Genomic DNA, 20,390 nt, shown 5'->3' with positions numbered 1-20,390 from the left:
AGTAGTAAAATCAGAGAGAAAGAAGATAGAATAGTGGGGGAAGGGAGGATGGGGAGTTATTGTTTAACAAGTATAGAGTTTCAGTTTTGCAAGATGAAAAGAGCTACAGAGATAGATGGTGGTGATAGTTTACATTATAAATATAACACTGAACTGTACACGTAAAAACTTTTAAGATGGTAAAATTTATGTTTGAAAAAAGTTAACTGATTAAAGCAAAAAGAGTAACAATGTACTATGGGGTTTATAATACATAAAGGAATAAAATGTATGCCAACAACAGCATAAAGTGTGAGACAAAGGAAACAGAAGTGTACTATTGGCAGGTTCCTATACTATGCCTGAAGTGGTGTGTTTTCAAGATTTGACTATGATAAGCTAAAACTGTATATTGTAAACCACAGAGCAATCACTTAAAAGGAGTGGGGAGTTGAGCTTTAAGCCACTAGTGGAAATAAAATGAAATAATAAAAAACAATTAATTTAAAAGAAAACAGAAACAGAGGAAAAAAACAGTAGATGAAACAAATAAATACAAAGATGATAGATTTAACTCGACTATGTCAATAATTATAACAGGTGCAAATGTTCTAAACATTTCAATCAGAAGACAATTACTGATTTGATACATGCTCTCTACAAGAAAATCACTTTAAATATAAAGACATAGTGTATCAGCCCATTCTCATGCTGCTATGAAGAAATACCCAAGACTGGGTAATTTATAAAGGAAAGAGTTCAAATGACTCAATTCTGCATGGCTGGGAAAGCCTCAGGAAACTTACAATCATGGTGGCAGAGGAGAGAAGTGTCAAGCAAAGGGGGAAAAGCCCCTTATAAAGCCATTAAATCTCATAAGAAGTTACTCACTATCATGAGAACAGCATGGAGGGGTAACCACTCCCATGATTCAATTACCTCCCATGGGTCCCTCCCACAACATGTGGGGATTATGGGAAATACAGTTCAAGATGAGATTTGGGTGGAGACACAGCTAGATACAATGAGGGTACAGGCATTGGGTAAATAGACCTATTCCAAATGGGAGAAACTGGCCAAGACGAGGAGGCTACAGGCCCTAGGCAAGTCCAAAATCCAATGGGGCAGTTACAAAACCTTAAAGTTCCAAAATCATCTCCTTTAACTTCATGTCTCACATCCAGGTCATGCTGTGAAAGAGGTGGGGTCCCGGGCACAGCCCCCCTGCCAGCTGCTTTCATGAGCTGGCATTGAGTGCCTATGGCTTTTCCCGGTGCACAGTGGAAACCAGCGGTGGATCTACTGTTCTGGGGTCTGGAAAACGGTGGCCTTCTTCTCACAGCTCCGCTAGGCAGTGTCCCAGTGGGGACTCTGTGTGGGGGTTCTGACCCCACATTTCCTTTCTGCACTGCCCTAGCACTGAAAAAGACAAAGTTCTTGTCCTGTCCTCATGGGGGTGGTGTTGGGGGGAGCATGGTGGCATGAAATGCACTGGAGATATGAGGTGAAAAATACAAATGTCAGGAGCAGAAGGCTCTGCATCACAAAAACAAAACCATAAACAAAACATGCACACAAAATAAAACAATATGCATATTTGGCAGTGACTCACATCTTATGTTTCTTGGCCTTTAAAGCTGAAGTCAAAACTCTGATCACAATACTTTCACAGGCAAGTCATTTTGTATTGTTAGACAACCTATATTACCCCCTTACATTCTTACTTGGGGTAAGGAAGCAGGAAATGGGTTGGTTTCTCCACCAATCTTTAGAAGCTATGAAGAAACTTACAGTAGGGATTGTTAGTTGTTGTATTCCTCTGTAGATGACCCAGGTCTCTCGTTTCTCAGGGACTATTGAGGAGAATACAATTTCACACACCTCAAACAATAACTTCAGTAATGGAAGTACATTCTCAATTAAGGGGAAACATGACAATATTAACAGAGTTCATGTGTGTGAGCACAATTGTTTGGATGAGTGCAGTAGCTTGACTGTAACACAATGTGCAATGGGAAGTCTATTAATCAGGTTTCATTCACTCAAAACTGGCTGAAAAATCCTTAGTTTGAAATTTTCTATCTTGGTCTTACTCCAAAGATGTTTTTTTCCCTTTGGTAAGATTAAGTCCATCCAGGCATATTGAAAATACAGGACTGAGCAAAAATACCTTTTCCATTTCAAAGACAAGCTGGCCAGGCATAGTCACTCGTTCCTGTAATCCTAGCACTTTGGGAGGCTGAGGTGGGCAGACTGCCTGAGCTCAGGAGTTCGAGAACAGCCTGGGCAACATACTGAAATACAAAAAATTAGCCCAGTATGGTGTTGTGCACCTGTAGCCCCAGTTATTCAGGAGGCTGAGGCATGAGAATTGCTTGAACCTGAGAGGTGGAGTTTGCAGTGAGCCAAGATCGCATCACTACACTCCAGCCTGGGTGACAGAGTGAGACTCTGTCTCCAAAACAAAAACAAAACAAAGACAAGCTATTTAACAAAGCAATAATTTAATACCAGTTAAACTTTAATACATTAAGAAGCACTCAGTTTTTTTTTGAGATGGGGTCTTGCTCTGCTACCCAGGCTGGAGTACAGTGGCATGATCTCAGCTCACTGCAGCCATGACTGTCCAGGCTCACGCCATCTTCCCACCTTAGCTACCTGAGCATCTGGGGCTACAGGCATGTGACACCGTGTCTGGATAATTTTAATTATTTGTAAAGACGAGGTCTTGATATGTTGCCCAGGCTGGTTTTAAACTCCTGTGCTCAAGAGATTCTCCTGCCTCAGCCTCCCAGAGTGCTGGGATTACAGGTGTGAACCACTGTGCCTGGCAGCACTGGTTTTAAGAAGCACAGTTTTTCTGCAAAATTCTGAAGCAAAAGTCTCTAAAATGAATAGCCATGGGCCCTGTTTCCGATGGGCTTTTGATTGCATTGCAATTATGTATATATTTATTTATTTCCACTACATTTTTACTATATGGTTATCAATATAAAAAGGAGCTATTAGGAATTTAATAAGGTCCTTCTTTTTTTCCTTTCTTTTCTTTTTTTTATTTTTGGAAACAGGGTCTCACTATGTCACCACCCAGGCTGGAGTATAGTGGTACAATCATATCTCACTGTAGCCTTGAACTCCTGGGCTGAAGCAATCCTCCTGCCTCAGTCTCTTGAATAGCTGGGACTATAGGTGTAAGCCACAGCACCTCACTGAATTTAATACTGTCCTTTACATTTTTTTCCTCTTTCAAGAAAGAAAGAAAGAAATTAAAATTCCTGGGCCAGGTGCGGTAGCTCACGCCTGTAATCCCAGCACTTTGGGAGGCTGAGGTGGGCGGATCACCTGAGATCAGGAGATCGAGACCATCCTGGCCAACATGGTGAAACCCTGTCTCTATTAAAAAAAAAGAAGAAGAAGAAAATAAAATTCCTATGGCAACATGCTAAATTTGAGAAGTAGGTCTTATCTTTTCACATCAAATAAACGAGGTGCCTTGGATAACTAGTTGGGCTGTGAAATATGTCTATGAACTATTAGGCAATATCCACATCACGGGAAAGAAAGTACAGCTCTAAGTCTCACCAGGTTGCATTTCTTGACTTGTGGGTTGTCACTGTTATCTTTAATATCATACCACAGGAATTTTTGTATTAAATACAATTTACCTTCACATACCATGAGTAAACAAACAATATTTAAGAAATAGAAAGTATTTAGCTAGAAATAGTGCATAGCTTCAAAGTTCTGATGAAGAGTGTTAGTAAGTTTATAACATCTGTGCATTTCTTTAGACTTCTGTTGGTATGATTAAGTCTGAAAGGGGTAAGGAGTATCACTGACCTCTATCAGTAAACTAGGAGCAAAAGGAGCTTTAACTTTAAAAACTGACCTGTTTTTCTCTTTTTCTATTTCTCAGTGTTTATCCACTTTTTCTTTGCTTCCCTTTCCATGTCTGTACTCTATCCCTATCTTCATCCTGTCTTCTGTTTCTTTTATTCCTGATTTTTGTCTCCAGGCTAGTATTACCCTGTCTTTATTGAAATAAAAATCATAACATGTAAAAAAAATAATCACTGGATTTTTATAGGTGACAGTAAACAGAAAATGTAGTATAGGGAGTACTATGGACGGAATGTTTACCCTCCTCTCCTTAATTCATATGGTGAAATCCTAACCCTCAATGTGATGGAATTAGGAGGTGGGCCTTTGGGAGGTGATTAGTTCATGAGATCAGAAGAATGGAATAGGGAAAAAGGAACCAGGAACCAACCATGCTGGGGCCCCTGATCTGGGACTACCAGCCTCCAGAACAGAGAGAAATAAACGTCTGCTGTTTATCAGCCGCCCAGTCTGTGCTACTTTGTTTTAGCAGCCTGAATGGACTAAGACATGGGATTAACCTAAACTACTCAGACCTTCCTTCAGTGGCTACCACTTCTATGTAATAACTTATGACAATGTTAACAGATTGTCCTTAGCCTTCTCCCTTATGAATCAGCCCTTCCTGATACTTGAGTAAGTTACACTGAGGCAAGAATTGAGTGGTATTTCCCTCAAAACGTAATTCCAAATATCTGTTGAAGACTATTCATTGTCAAGAATCTTGAATCTAAGAGGAAAATAGTGGTTACCAGGGGCTGGAAAGATGTTGCTGAAAGGTTTCAAAATTTCAATTAGACAAGGAGGAATAAGTTCAAGAGAGCTAGTGTACAACTGGCCAGATCTGGTGGCTCACGTCTGTAATCCCAGCACTTTGGGAGGTTGAAGTGGGCAGATCACTTGAGGTCAGGAGTTTGAGACCAGCCTGGCCAGCATGGTGAAACCCCATCTCTACTAAAAATACAAAAAAATTAGCAGGGCATGGTGGTGCATGCCTGTAGTCCCAGCTACCTGGGAGGCTGAGGCAGGAGAATGGCTTGAACCCAGAAGGTGGAGGTTGCAGTGACTGAGATCGCACCATTGCACTCCAGCCTGGATGACAGAGCAAGGCTCTGTCTCAAAAAAAAAAAAAAAAAAAAAAAAAAAAAGAGATCTAGTGTACAACATGCTGACTACACTTAACAACGTATTGCTGAGAGTAGATTTTAACTGTTTTCACCACACACACACTCAAAAATGAAAAGTATACGAGGTAATGCAAATGTTAATTAGCTCTATTCAGCCATTCCACAATGGATAAACATTTCAAAATTAAATGTTGTACATGAGAAATATATATTTTTAATTTGTGAATTAAAAAAATAAAACAATAAAAAAGCAATTAAAAATCATTAAAAAAATGGTATCTGGAAACCCCTCACCACCCCCAAAATCTTGAATCTGAACATGGAATTCCCCAAGGTAGCTCCACTGCATCAACCTACATAGCAAATGGATTTTCACAAGCTCTTGTCAAAGTATGAGTGAGAGGCTCACCTGCCCCTGGGTCATCTTCTGCAGCTCATTCTCCCAAGCCGCCTGGTCATCGTCCAAGTTATAGGAAGCTGGTGGAGTGAGTCCACGGAGGATCAGAGGGTCTCGGTCATGGCAGAGGGCTGTCAGGTGTCCAATGTACAACTTTAATTTACTTCTATTTTGGTCAAGTTCTAAGAGGGGCTGGATGATCTAAGGCAAAAGAAATCATAACAATAAGAAAAGTCAAGGTCAGTCTGAAATGAGGGACTCAAATATTCTTTATGCCTCCCAAGTAAAAGAAAATTGACCAGAGACTAAAGCTCTTCTAATCACTACTGAAATCTTCAAGATTATAGAAACATTGTCACACAGTGTCACACATTTGTGCTGTCACACCCAGCTGCCCTTCTGGGAGACAGGAAGAGAATGCTGGCTTAATATATCCACACTAGAGGATAGCTTTGTATTGAGACAGGGATTAAGAACAGGACTGACTTGTTTTTACAGAGATGCTATTCCTGATACAGAAAGACTCCAGTTACCTCACAATTTCTCTTTTCACTTATGTATGAGTGAATTACAAAAAACTGCTGGTGAAAGCTGCTCATCTGAAATCCTGGACTACATATACTTCAAATGTTCCTCCACCTCCTGGAATGGAAGAAAAATTCCGTCTCTGGAGAAAGTGCATGTTTTTCTTGGCCAAGAGATGTGATGAGGGAACTCATTATGAATTCTGCCTCATCCTGGCTTATGCTCCCCTCATTCATTTCACAGAGGTTATCCGATACTCTTCTGAAACAGTGACTGATAAATCCTTACATAACACCAAACACCTGACTCACAGCCAAGGACTCTAAAATTCTTAGTTGTAACATTGGTTCTGTGTTTTTCTTAAGGAACAGACTTGCTCTCCATTTTTTCTTTTCTCTTTCCTTTACCCTGCATGAACAGTTACTCCTTTGATTCCTTCTGGAAGCTCACTAAATGACTGATGACTCCTGCCCCAGGATTTCATTTGACAGCTCTCGTGACAATAGTCTGGTCAGGTATTTGGGAGGTGGTCAAAGCCTGGAGTGTTCAGGAAGAGAGTGGGGCCAGACCTCACATCACAGAACACTGAAGCGTTAGAGCAGCACCTGCTTGACACACAGCAGCTGTGAGCACTGCGAAGCACCACCAAAACGCTGGCAGTTCTCAGTGTGTTCCCAGGGCTCACACTACAGAGGTCTGCACCTGTTGCATGTCACCAGCCTGGCAATTTTCATCAACAGGACACCTCTGGCCTAACTAATGAATTGGGAGCTCAATAATCTTCAAGTGAACAGAAGCAAAGCCTGGTATTACTTTCCACAGTAACAGTGATTCCTCCTTGGACCCCCTCAGAGGACTGCTCCTGTCACCTTCCGTTATTTCTTTTTAAATAAGAGTTTCTTAAGCAAATATAATTTTATGTTTTTATTATAAAAACAATATACATTTTACTCCAAAAAATTGGGGAAACAAGAAAAATATAAAGGAAATAAGACAATTGCATACACTTCCATCAAGAAGTAATCATTTGTAACATTTTGGTAATTTTTATGCCAAGTCTTTTAATAAATTTATATAAATCAGCTTCTAACAGTATCATACTTCACATTTCGTTTGACACATTCTTTAACTAACATTGTATTGTGAGTACTGTTCACTGCATTATATATGACTGAAAATGTTTTCAATGGCTGCATAATACACACAGTGTATTTCCTTTGTTTCTAATATTATTTCCAGGAAATAATTAAGAGAGAATAAAGAGCAAGAGCTTAGTGGCTAAAACAATCTTTAGTTTACTAAAAAGATCAGAGTTCAGTTTAGGTCTATACAGTATAAAATAACATATAAGCTGGAGCCTGGCTAGACAAACCAGAGAAAATGAATCAATTTAGCATATAATTTTTTTTTTGAAATGGAGTCTCGCTCTGTTGCCAGGCCGGAGTACAGTGGCGTGATCTTGGCTCACTGCAACCTCTGCCTCCCGGCTTCAAGCTATTCTCGTACCTCAGCCTCCCAAGTAGCTGGGATTACAGGCATGTGCCACCACACCCAGCTAATTTTTGTATTTTTTTAGTAGAGATGGTGTTTCATCATGTTGGCTAGGATGGTCTTGATCTCCTGACCTCATGATCTGCCCACCTCAGCCTCCCAAAGTGCTGAGATTACAGGCGTGAGCCAGTGTGCTAGGCCAGCATTATTTTTGTTTTTAAAACTCTCTCTCTCTCTCTAAGGATAAAGGATAAACACCAAAGTGCTTCTGTGAAAGGCTCCTGGCCTCTAGAAGAGATTCCTAATCAGCAGGATTAGGAGTTTCTGGTACCAGTTCTGTGCTGGAATTTCCTACCTACGACAGGGAAGTCAACACAGCCTGTCACAGAAAAAAGAGAATGTTTCAATCAAGCAGAGAATTTAGAGTGGGGAAGTTGGATAGCTTTTGGCAAACAATGCCAACCTTTCAAAAATATTGTATTTTATTTCTGAGCATAAATATATATTGTTGTGGCCGGGCGTGGTGGCTTATGCCTGTAATCCCAGCACTTTGGGAGGCCAAGGCAGGCAGATCACTTGAGGTCAGAAGTTCAAGTGCAGCCTGGCCAACATGGTGAAACCTCGTCTCTACTAAAAATACAAAAATTACCTGGACGTGGTGGTGTGTGCCTGTAATCCCAGGTACTCGGGAGTCTGAGGCTAGAGAATTGCTTGAACCCAGGAGGCAGAGGTTGCAGTGAGCCAAGATGGCACCACTGCACTGCAGCCTGGGCAACAGAGTCACACACACACACACTGCTTGTGGAAAATTTAAAAAGAATTCCAAGTGCAGTTTTTAAAGGTAACATTATTTTAACTGCAAATATGCTTTGTGCACCAATGACGAAACAGTTTGATCATGGTTCTATTACTATATCCTCCATGATGCCAGGTAATTCATCCCTATTTCGTTCCTCATTTTTTAAAAGCTTGGTTTTCTCTATCTTCTTTCACAGATAAATTGATTTTAAAAATCACTTTTGGGATTTTCACTGGGTTTGTGCAATTTATTCCCATTCTCTTAGTGCACACAAGCATGTTTGTGTGTATACAGCTGCCATTACAAATGCCACATCTGGGCTGCAAAGGCTGAAAGAGCTGATTATCTTAGGTAATTACTTTTGAATGACAAACTGGAAGAAAAAAGTATGACCATAAAGAAGGGGACAATGTGATAAATGGTCATATTGAGAAGGTCAATTTCCTTATAGTAAAATGGAATTTTAAAAGATAGTAGCTCACTCCAACTACTACTTTGACTGGGGATGCTGACTTTTTAGGCCCTTATTCTTAATAAAAAATAAATTTTGGCCTGGCACATTGGCTCCTGCCTGTAATCCCAGCACTTTGGAAGGCCGAGGTGGGTGGATCACCTGAGGTCAGAAGTTTGAGACCAGCCTGGCTAACATGATGAAACCCCATCTCTACTAAAAATAAATTTTAAAAAATTAGCCAGGCATGGTGGTGGGCACCTGTAATCCCAATTACCTGGGAGGCTAAGGCAGGAGAATTGCTTGAACCTGGGAGGCAGAGGTTGCAGTGAGCCAAGATTGTGCTATTGCACTCCAGCCTGAGCAACAAAATTGAAACTCCATCTCAAAACAAACAAAAAAAAATTAAAAGATGCTCAACCTTAGTGAGACATCAAGGTAGTAATAAAAATTAAAACAACAATGAGATACTATTTTATTTACCCAATTGACAAAAATGAAAAGTCCTTCAATACCAAGTGTTGGTGATGATGTGGAGGAAATTGTAGGGAGATATATAATTTACAGCAACAGTCTGGAAAACAACTTGGCATGTCTACTGAAGTAGACATTGTACATACTCTATGGCTCAACAACTCCACATCTATGAGTAGCAGGAGTTTCTCAAACTATCTGTTAAGGATAAAGGACCAGTTTTTAAAAATTTTCCAAACATTTGTGCATTGGACACTTTTGTAAAATAATGAAAATACTGAGGTTTGTCAAGTGACTATAAGGGTTTCTAAATGTTTCCTCTCAATTTATATGGCTGCAGATTAGAAGAAACTAACAGATTGTAGACTAGTCTTCAGACCACACTTTGAGTAGCAATGCTCCCAAGCAGAGCTTCCTAAATGGAATATGCTCTGGTACACGCACATGCCACAAATATTGTGGGTGTGCTAAGATATTAATCCACTCAGCCTTTGCAGTAGCTGGGCAAGATATTATAAAGAACTCCCAGTCAGTCATCTTTAGCTATAAAGGAAAAAACTAATTTTTTTAAAGGCATAGGAGGTAAGCAACAAATCCTTAGAACACTAAGGAAAAACATTCCCATAGTGTATTGTAACAGGTAAATCAAACCAATTTGTCAGTAAAGTGAACTACAAAGCTTGCCACTGGGCAGAAAAGCCCATTATACCAGCTATTACTAATCATTTGTACCTAAATACATTTGTGATCTAAATTAGTCTTCTATGAAAGAGCAGCCATCATTTTAGATGCTGAGATCAAATAAGATTAATACTTTACAGTTATACTAGCAGGTGCTGAGACAGTATTCAATTATATGAAACTCTAATCTTTATCTCTGTGTGCATTTGGTTTTCGTAATGGACTAATGCTTTATAGCGCTAGCTTCTGGCTTCAGGACCAATTTTAAAGACTCAGCTCCCTTGTGATCAAACTGGAAATTGACAAATGTTCTTTTTCCTTTTGTCTATTAAATATGTTTTACCACCTTTAAGAGTAATGATCAGAATCTGGGCTAGCTTTTTAATTGATAGGCAGTTTATTTCTCTAAGAATATAACCATTTGTAAATGTTTTTCAAGTTTATCAGGAACTCAAAAGAATTATTGGATTCTAGGCATCATTCTAGATATTTATGTGAAACAAGATTTGCTGCTCCTGCTGCAAATTTTCTCCCTCAGTATCTGGCATGAAAATAATTTTCAAAGTAATTAGCTGTGAAGACTTGACAAGACTATCTTATAATAAGTAATTTATATTGTTTAAGAACCATACCACCTTTTTTTTTTTTTTTTTTTTTTTGTAAACAAAGTCACTCTCATCACCCAGGCTGGAGTGCAATGGCATGATCTCAGCTCACTGCAACCTCCACCTCCCAGGTTCAAGTGATTCTCTGGCCTCAGCCTCCCTAGTAGTTGGGATTACAGGAGCACCACCATGCCTGGCTAATTTTTGTATTTTTAGTGGAGATGGGGTTTCACCATGTTGGCAGGGCTGGTCTAGAACGCCTGACCTTAGGTGATCCTCCCGCCTCAGCCTCCCAAAGAGTTGGGATTACAGGTGTGAGCCACCACACCTGGCCAGAGACATTTTTTAAAGTAAAAAAGCACTAGGAAACCTATAGATAAATGAATACTACTTACCAAAGTTCAGTAAGTTAGAAAAAATAACTAGAATGAACACTTCTGTCCTCAAATCCTGTTAGTCCAACATCCTTGCTATTTTCCATATGCCGATTACATCTTCATCAGTTATTTCATCAAATAATTTATAAGCATAGAGAACTACAAGAATAGGCCCAAGGGAGTTAGGCATGAGATGAGATAGCACCAACTGCTTAGGAGTGGCATGAATATGCACAAAGGCCATAGTCTTCCAGCTCATTTGACAGTGTCTTGTGCTCTAGACAGAACTTCAGACTTGAAGAAAACCTGAAAAGGCCATCATGTCATGCTCCAATAAATTATTTGGAATCCCTGAAGTCTGGTCTCAGAGTTGCTTTTTGTTTTAAGACAAGAGAAAATGTTTCAAAGCAGCCTTTGCTATCTGCTAAATTCAGTCTTTTTAAATTACCCATCATAACTAGTGCCATATAAATACATATACAAATAATATTCTAACTTTTTCTAACCTGTTAGTGGAACATTTCCAACTGTAAATTAGAAAATCTCACAAAGTCAAGCATAAGCAATGTAATTATCTACACATGGTAGTGTCTAGTTTACTGCTCATTCTTGTAAGAAAATCTGTAATAATCAATATGATATATGTGGGTAAAAATCTGTATTACATGAAATTTGTGGTGCAGGAACATCCATCTGTAAAACACACTTAATCACACCATCCAAGGTCTCTGTGCTTCTATTATAAATCAAATCACCACTACACAGCTGTTACTATCTCTAATGGTGCTTCAACTGCTGTCCAAGTGTTAATTCTCCAGAAAAAAAAAATCCATGAAAAGTTTTAAAATTTGGGGTTAAAAGTATGGCATTACCTAGACTGCATGCACAATACACTACACTTTTATTACAGTGAATTGAGCCAAATTTATTTAATTCTGTTTTGTTCTATCTCCTGGGAAATTTTAGGAGCCTCAGGTCCTGCTATGAACTCTAAAGAGTAAAATGTGATTTGAAAGGTCCTAAAACTATCATAGGTTTGCCTGGGCTCACTTAGAAGGGTGGATGAATCAATTACAAGTGTCAAAATTTGATTCCTAATTTTTCAGGACCTGACAGCTGAAGCACATCTTGCCAGGATTCCCCTATCTTCACTGTGCTTCTCTAAAGAAGATTTCATAATCTTTCCAATTTAGCTCTAGGATTTCTGTTGGTAGTTGTAGAATAAATTGGCTGGCCCTTTCCAAAGCTGCTTATAAATATTATTTGACCAAGCATATTTTAAAAGTAGCTATAACTGCAAAACAGCTGAGCTTCTTGTAATGGTCAGGGGAGAAACACAATGGACTATTGTACACCATAAACCGGGGTGACCTTTCATTGCATGAAGTGCCAATGGAACCTTAGCCAGAGGTTCATTTGTTGCTGTAAAAAAATTCAGATCCCAATGTGGTTTCATGATCCATCTGGTGAGAGTCTGTGTTCAGCCTCTTAGAAAACCCACCACTAGGAACTTCAGGGGGCAGGATCCAAGATGGCTGATAAGGAGCATCTCAGGATTGCAGCTCACAGCGAAAGCATGGAGGGTGAATGGACGCCACATTTCCAGATGGATTTTTATTGCCCACAGACCAGGAGATCCCAGGCGGAGGAGCCCCACAGGTCACCAGTGTGGCTGTTTTGGCCGGCGTGACTGTTTTGGCTGGCATGGCTGTTTTCGTCAGTGCAGCTGTTTTGGCCGGCAAGGCTGTTTTGGCTGGCGCAGTGGTTGTCCACACAAAATACATGGGTCCAGGTGCTGTTTTAGCTGGCGATTGGAGCTCCAGGGACACAGAGTCATCCATTCAACTGATTACAAAAAGGGGACTGAAACAGGGAGCCAGGCCAGGAGATTCCTGGACAAAAAAGTGCCACAAACCTCAGCGTGACTGTTGCAGCTGGCACAGTGGGTCACTGCACGGGAAATCACACAGATCCCAGTGCCTTTTCAACAGGCAACTGGAACACCTGGGACAAAGAGTTGCCCATTCAACTAAAAAAAAAAAAGGCTCTGAGGCAGGGAGCCAGGTGATCAGGCTTGGCTGGTCCCACCCCAACAAAAAAACAGCAATCTGAAATGCTCTGGATTGAGAGTTTCACAGCAAGCACAGCTGAACCTGGGACAGTCCAGCTCTGTGGGGGAGGGGTGTCCATCATTACTGAGGCAGTGCACCACTACAGAGGTAGTCCACCTTTCCTGAGGCAGCCCGCCATTGCCAAGGCAGCCCGCCATTACAGACAGACTCCGCCATTATAGAGGTGGGCCGCCATTGCTGAGGCAGTTCTAACTATACCTGTATAAACAGGACTGCAGGGAAGTTCACACGGCAGCTGGGCAGAGCCCACAGCTGCTCAGCAAAGCCTCTGCAGGCAGACAGTGACTAGGCTGCCTCCTGCTGGGCAGGGCAGCCCTGAAAAAAGGCAGCAGCACAACAGAAACTCATGAATAAAGCCCTAAATCCCTGGGACAGAGCACCTGGGGAAAAAAAGGGGGGAGGTTATGAGTTCTGCTGCAGCAGAATTAAACGTACCTGCCCAGCAGCTCTAAATGAACAACAGAGCTCACAGCTCAGCACGTGAGCTCCTATAAAGGACAGACTGTCTCCTCAAGCAGCTCCCTGACCCCTGTATATCCAAAGAGTCACCTCATAAAGGAGAGCTCAGACGGACATCCGGCAGGTATCCTTCTGGGAAAAAAGATAACAGAAGAAGAAATTTGCAGAAACCCTTACTGTTATGCAGCAGCTGCAGGTGATCCCCAGGCAAGCAGGGCCTGGAGTGGACCTCAGCAGTCCTACAGCAGAGGGGCCAGGCTGTTAGAAGGAAACTAAGAAACATAAAGAAATAACTTCATCATCAACAAACTGGACGTCCACTCAGAGACCCCATCTGAAAGTCAACAACTACAAAGATGACAGGTGGATAAATCCACAAAGATGGGAAGAAACCAGTGCAAAAAGGATGAAAACGCCCGAAACCAGAACACCTCTCCTCCTACAAGGGATCACAACTCCTCACCAGCAAGGGAACAAGGCTGGATGGAGAATGAGTGTGATGAATTGACAGAATCAGGCTTCAGAAGGTGGGTAATAAGAAACTCCTCTGAGCTAAAAGAACATGTTCTAACCCAATGCAAAGAAACTAAGAACGTTGAAAAAAGATTTGACGAAATGCTAATGAGAATAAACAACTTAGAAAGGAATACAAGTGAATTGATGGAGCTGAAAAACACAACACGAGAACTTCACAAAGCATGCACAAGTTTCAACAGCTGAATTGACCAAGCAGAAGAAAGGATATCAGAGATTGAAGATCAACTCAATGAAATAAAATGAAAAGGCAAGATTAGAGAAAAAAGGGTAACAAGGAATAAACAAAGTCTTCAAGAGATATGGGACTATGTGAAAAGACCTAATCTACTTTTGATAGGTGTACCTGAATGTGACAGAGAGAATGAATCCAAGCTGGAAAATACTCTTCAGGATATTATCCAGGAAAACTTCCCCAACCTAGCAAGGCAGGCCAATATTCAAGTCTAGGAAATACAGAGAACACCACAAAGATATTCCTCAATAAGAGCAACCCCAAGGCACATAATCGTCAGATTCACCAGGGTTGAAATGAAGGAGAAAATACTAAGGGCAGCCAGAGAGAAAGGTCGGGTCACCCACAAAGGGAAGCACATCAGACTCACAGCAGATCTCTCAGCAGAAACCCTACAAACCAGAAGAGAGTGGAGGCCAATATTCAACATCCTTAAAGAAAAGAACTTTCAACCCAGAATTTCATATCCAGCCAAAGTAAGCTTCATAAGTGAAGGAAAAATAAAATCCTTTATGAACAAGCAAGCACTCAGAGATTTCGTCACCACCAGGCCTGCTTTGCAAGAGCTCCTGAAAGAGACACTAAACATAGAAAGAAACAACCAGTATCAGCCACTCCAAAAACATACCAAATGGTAAAGAGCAGTGACACAATGAAGAAACTGCATCAACTAATGGGCAAAACAGCCGGCTACCATCAAAATGGCAGGATCAAATTCACACATAACAATATTAACCCTAAATGTAAATGGGTTAAGTGCCCCAGTCAAAAGACATAGACTGGCAAATTGGATAAAAAGCCAAAACCCATCGGTGTGCTGTATCCAGGAAATGCATCTCACATGCAAGGATACACAAAGGCTCAAAATAAAGGGATGGAGGAAGATTTACCAAGCAAATGGAGAGCAAAAAAAAGCAGGAGTTGCAATTCTCATCTCTGATGAAATAGACTTTAAACCAACAAAGATCAAAAGAGGCAAAGAAGGACATTACATAATGGTAAAAGGATCAATGCAACAAGAAGAGCTAAGGATCCTAAATATATATGCACCCAATATAGGAGCACCCAGATACATAAAGCAAGTTCTTAATGACTTACAAAGAGACTTAGACTCCCACACAATAATAGTGGGAGACTTTAACACCCCATTGTCAATATTAGACAAATCAATGAGACAGAAAATTAACAAGGATATCCAGAACTTGAATTCAGACCTGGACCAAGCAAACCTAATAGACATTTACAGAACTCTCCACCCCAAATCCACAGAATATATATTCTTAACAGCACCACATCACAACTACTCTAAAATTGACCACATAATTGGAAGTAAATCACTCCTCAGCAAATGCAAAATAACGGAAATCATAACAAACAGTCTCTCAGACCACAGTGCAATCAGGTTAGAACTCAGAATTCAGAAATTAATTCAGAACTGCACAGCTTCATGGAAACTGAACAACTGACTCTTGAATGTTGACTGGATAAACGATGAAATGAATGCAGAAATAAAGATGTTCTTCAAAACCAACGAGAACGAAGACACAATGTACCAGAATCTCTGGGACACATTTAAAGCAGTGTCTAGAGGAAAATATATAGCAATAAATGCCCAGACACCCCTCCTCCCCCAAATATCTCTCTCTCTCTCTCTCTCTCTCTCTCTCTCTTTCTCTCTCCCCCATCTTTCTATCTATATATTGGTAGCTTTTAGCTGTCTCTTCTTTTAAGCAGTAGGTACCAAAATAATATAGATATGACTTATTGGTAGAAATAAAAAGTTGACCCTTCAGATGTTATGACTTCTGGCTTCTACAGTTTTATGTTCACTTTGGTGGCATAACCCTTCAATAAAATTCTTGGCCAATGGAATCTCAATTCAAAGCTGTCAAAGTTTTAGATCATCTGCACATAAAATCATGGTCTTTCATTGGTTTACATTAAATATTATCTGTGACTAAGTGAGGAAAATAAAGTATGCAGTAGTCCATTTCCAGACAAAGTGCCTTAAATTGGCTTAGGTCAGCAAACTATAGGGAAAAAAAGGATATACTAGGTCCTGCTTGGGTAGCCAATGCCTGCTTGTCAGCTTTAGTTGACCTCACCCAAACCAAAGAAGTTTAGTCTAAAATGGAAGTTTACTAGCCTGCAAAATAGCACTCTTTGTCTGTTTTTATCAGCCTGCCCAGATACTTAGGTTGTAAGTCAAATACATGAAGAGCCCCCGAACTAACTAGGATTGCAATGCATTGTGGGCTGCAATAAAATGCAGCAAGACATTACCCCACCCAAAAAAAAATCTGAAACCCCTACCCAACAATCAATAGGTGACCTCTGGGAAAATTGTAACCCCATAGTGCTCAACCTATAAGGAACTGGGGGAGAGACCTGACAAACTGTTTGCTAAAACTGTGCTGGGTGTGCCTGCCTATCAAACACCCAGTCTTGCAAGACCATCATTAAAGTCTCCCTTTCACTGTTCTCTGGGTCTCTATGTCAATTTTGGGTTTGGACAGATGAGTTTGTTTCTTATAACCTGATGGTCTGTACAGGGATCTCTGTGCGTGCCTGGAGTGAAACTCTGACTGAGAGGGGGGATGCATCTCACTTGATTTATGTGGATCTCTCTGTCTGGATGTCCCGGCTCCCCACAAACGCCATAGACAAACCTGAAACTGTTATTCATGAGACAATGGAAGTGACACAGGGAGAAAAGCAGGCACCATGGCAAACAGGCAACCTCATGCATGAGCCTATTTAGGCAAATAGGACTGTAAGTATTGCCTTGGTGGTTGGGCATTGTCGGAGGACAAGGGGTGTGCAAGAAATCTCCTGTCAGGGGAGGGAATTAAGTACACATGGTAAAGCTCAGACACAGAGACTAACAAACAGAAAATGGGAAACAGGAATTCTAGGCCTAGGGAACAAAGGAAAGAGGGAACTAAAAAGACCCCCTGTGACATTCTCCCAGATAGTCCATTGAGGAGAATGTTGCAGGTTTGAAGGGATAATCCTCAAACCAGGGGCAAGGAAAAGCAAAAGATGATAAGGTATTGTTGCTTTATCTGGCCCAAAGAGTCCATTTGTCAGCCTTCGGTCTTTTGGCCTAAGTTTGGCTCGGATGAGGATTGGGTGTGCCAAGCTTGAATGCTCTGTGTGAATAATAAAACCCCATTTTCACAAGAGGAGATGAGTTATGCTCTTTGTTGGATTAGTGAATTAACTCCCAGGTTCCCTCTTAAAAAGGAAGAGTAAGACCATAGTAAAGAGCCCTAGCCCAGTGAAAATCCTGGGATCCCCTAACAAGCTTGCCCTCCCATACATCTCACAAAGTAGGGGACAGGAAGATCAGAGGGCAACAGGAAGATCAGAGGAAGAGGAATCTGGGGATCATGAAGAAGCTAAACCCACTGCTCCCCTAAATCCTTATCCAAACTTGAGGAAATAATTAGAACAATGTAAGAAAGACATTGAAAATTTCGCTATTCCTTCTAAACAGCAGATGTTTAACAGGTACCCTCTTAGAGAAGTCCCTGTGGGACAGGGAGAAGTTGGATTTGTAAGTGAGCCTCTAACAAGTACTGAGGTTAGGAATTTTAAAAGAGAAATGAGGCCACTCTTGGAAAATTCCCTCAGTTTATCAGAGCGGCTAGATCAATTTTTAGGACCTAATTTTTATACTTGGGCTAAGATAATGTCAATCATGAATATTCTGTTGACTGGGGAAGAGAGGGGAATAATTAGAAGGGCAGCCATGACCATTTGGGAGAGACACCATCCTCCTGGGCAAGGAGTTTTGTCAACCGAGCAGAAATTCCCTAGTGCAAATACCAGCTGGGACAACAATAACCCCCAAAATTGGGCCCAAATGCAGGACCTAAGGGGACACTAATAATAAGAGGAATTGAAGAGTGCACTCCTGGGACAGAAAATGTCTCAAAAGCATTTGAGATCCAACAAGAGGAAGAGGAGACTCCATCTGTGTTTCTGCAGAGGCTCAAGTATCAAATAAGAAAATATTCGGGATTAAATCCAGAGGGCCCAGTAAGGCAAGGCCTTTCAAAGGTTAATTTTGTGACTAAAAGCTGGCCTAATATTACTAAAAATCTTCAAAAAATTAATGGATAGAATGAAAAACTGATAAACTGATTAAGGAATTACTGAGGGACGTTCAGAAGGTTTTCATAAGAAAAGGGAGAAACTTGGAAAGGGAAAAAGAGAAAAAAAGTAAAAAAGAAAATTGGAAAGAGAAAGGGAGGAGACGGCCAATGTAGAGGGCCAGAGAGAGAAAGAAAGAGTTGTGCCACTGACTGTGAGGGCAGGGGAGAGCTGGCTCCACAGCTGTGTATAGGAGCTGGCTGGGAAAAGCTGTTGATAAAGGTTGCTGCTGAATCTCTGTCGTTTTGGCAGAGCTGTCTGTCTTTGCAGATGGATTGGGGGTAACCAGGTAAAAGCATGAGGAGGTTGGCAAGGCTGGGGGAAGGTTCTAGAGTCTCAAGCAACAAGGAGGTGCAGGGAAAGGATGCAGTGTGGCCGCTGAGGAAGGACAGAGCCCAGGAACTGGGGTACGCAAGTGAGAAAGGCATGTGGAGGAGAGTTTAGGATCAGGCCACTGGAGGTGTAGTGGGTTGCCTACAGCAAAGACTAGATGGCTATTTGTCAGGAGGTGGTAGAAAGGGTTCAGGTTATGGAAGGATAAATGGATAAGATGACCATTAAGGTTTGTTGTTGTTTTACTGAGAGGCTGTAAGTCCACCAGGGGCAGCTGGAAGTCAAGTTGCAGAAGGGCTGGGGGATACAAAAGGAAGATCAGAACTAGGGCTGTAAACTCAAATCTACAGGACCAGCAAATGATGAAGAGGACTGCAGGGCTGGGTGAGGGCTGTGGCTAACTGAAGAGGGTGCACCATGTTAAAAAAGAGGCTACGGCTGCTCAGCTGTTCTTACAGTGCCTGCCTTGTGTTGCCAGATTGTCTGCTTTGTCAGAGGCCAGCATTCTCACTTTTTATGTAAAATAGAATTTTTAAATGCTGGTGATCAGTTCAACAAACTTAAAAACCCAATACAGGCAAAAGAGGATGCCAGTTTGCAATCACTGAAGTAGAGAGATCATGCTGGGGAGAAGTCCACCAAGATGCTTTGAGGTGGGATGTATGGAAGTTCTGTATCTCAGAGCCAGGCTGGGCTGGGGGACGATCCTTGCCACTGAAAAGGAGAAAAAGCCAGAGTCCCCTCCCAGAGCTGGATAGACCAGAGACGCTTTGCAGTTGCTGGGCTAACAGCAGAGGTGGTGTGGAACACAAACAGTACAGCTCTCAGCCTGCCAGGGAGATGGACGGTGCCTTTGAAGCAAAGAAAGAGGAAGGGAGGGTGGATCCAGTGATGCCTTTGCTGGTAAGAAAGCCCATCTGGGAAGGTGGCACAGGCTGGCAGCTCTTTAAACCAGCAGTTCTTGGCCCAGAGTCAGACCCAGCAGGGCCTGGTCAAGGGCACCCTGGGAGGCCAGCTGGTCAGTCCCTTGCCTCCCCAAATTCCTCCTGGGGTCAGTGGGCCCTGGAGAGGTGCCTAACCTAAATCCATCCAGTTTCTTATGGAAAGGAGAGGAGAATAAAAAGTCATCAAACTATAACTGTTTAAATATCATAGAATATCAAACTAAAGTTAGATCAAACCTTAAAGAAACTTCACTACATAATGGAATCAGGCAGTTTGTGGATGGGTCATCCCACGTGATAGATGGTAAAAAACACAATGGTTATGCTCTGCTGTCATTAGTAAAAACAAACAATCCTTATGTAAAACAGGTAAATTACTCAGTAACTGGTCAGCCCTAACCTGTAAATTATGTGCTATTAACCAGGCCATAAAGCTCCTAGAAGGCCAGGAAGACACTACATATACTAATTCCAAACATGCCTATGGAGTAATACGCACCTTTGGAAAAATCTGGGCAAAGCAGGACCTAATAAATAGCAGGTGTATAGAGTTGGTACATGGGAAACTGGTCAAACAAGTTTAAAAAAAAAAACCTCCTTCTTCCAGCTGAGATGCCATAGTTCATGTAAATGGCCATCAAAAGAAACACTATAGAAGCTGTAGGAAACAGGCTTGTGGATAAAGCTGCTAAGCAAGCCTCCCTGGAGGAAAAAGTTAGTAAATTCTTTAGCCTAATCCCAAACATCCCTAAGGTGGTATTAAAACCCCAATTTTCTAAAGAGGAGGAGGAAAAGCTGGGCAAGATAGGG

The 20,390-nt window shown here is 41.3% G+C and overlaps 1 protein-coding gene across 6 annotated transcripts in view; it reads right to left on the bottom strand.

Annotated features, from left to right (window-relative positions):
• The window catches only part of KLRF2 (killer cell lectin like receptor F2), a 96,416-nt gene that overhangs the window by 33,780 nt on the left and 42,246 nt on the right, over positions 1–20,390 (bottom strand). For all 6 annotated transcript variants that reach the window (XR_010343057.1, XR_010343058.1, XM_064377637.1 and 3 more), the window contains exon 2: positions 5,395–5,583. Coding sequence is in view for 2 of the 6 variants with exons in the window: in XM_064377640.1 (XP_064233710.1) it covers positions 5,395–5,583 (189 nt within the window). In the remaining 4 variants the exon portion in view is untranslated. The remainder of the gene's footprint in view (positions 1–5,394; positions 5,584–20,390) is intronic.

Source organism: Aotus nancymaae, unplaced genomic scaffold (assembly GCF_030222135.1).
Source record: "Aotus nancymaae isolate 86718 unplaced genomic scaffold, 86718_ANA_hifiasm-v0.15.2.pri h1tg000016l, whole genome shotgun sequence".
NCBI classification, from domain to species: Eukaryota; Metazoa; Chordata; class Mammalia; order Primates; family Aotidae; genus Aotus; species Aotus nancymaae.
The sequence above is the reverse complement of the archived record's forward strand: the minus strand, read 5'-3'. Positions and strand labels throughout refer to the sequence as shown.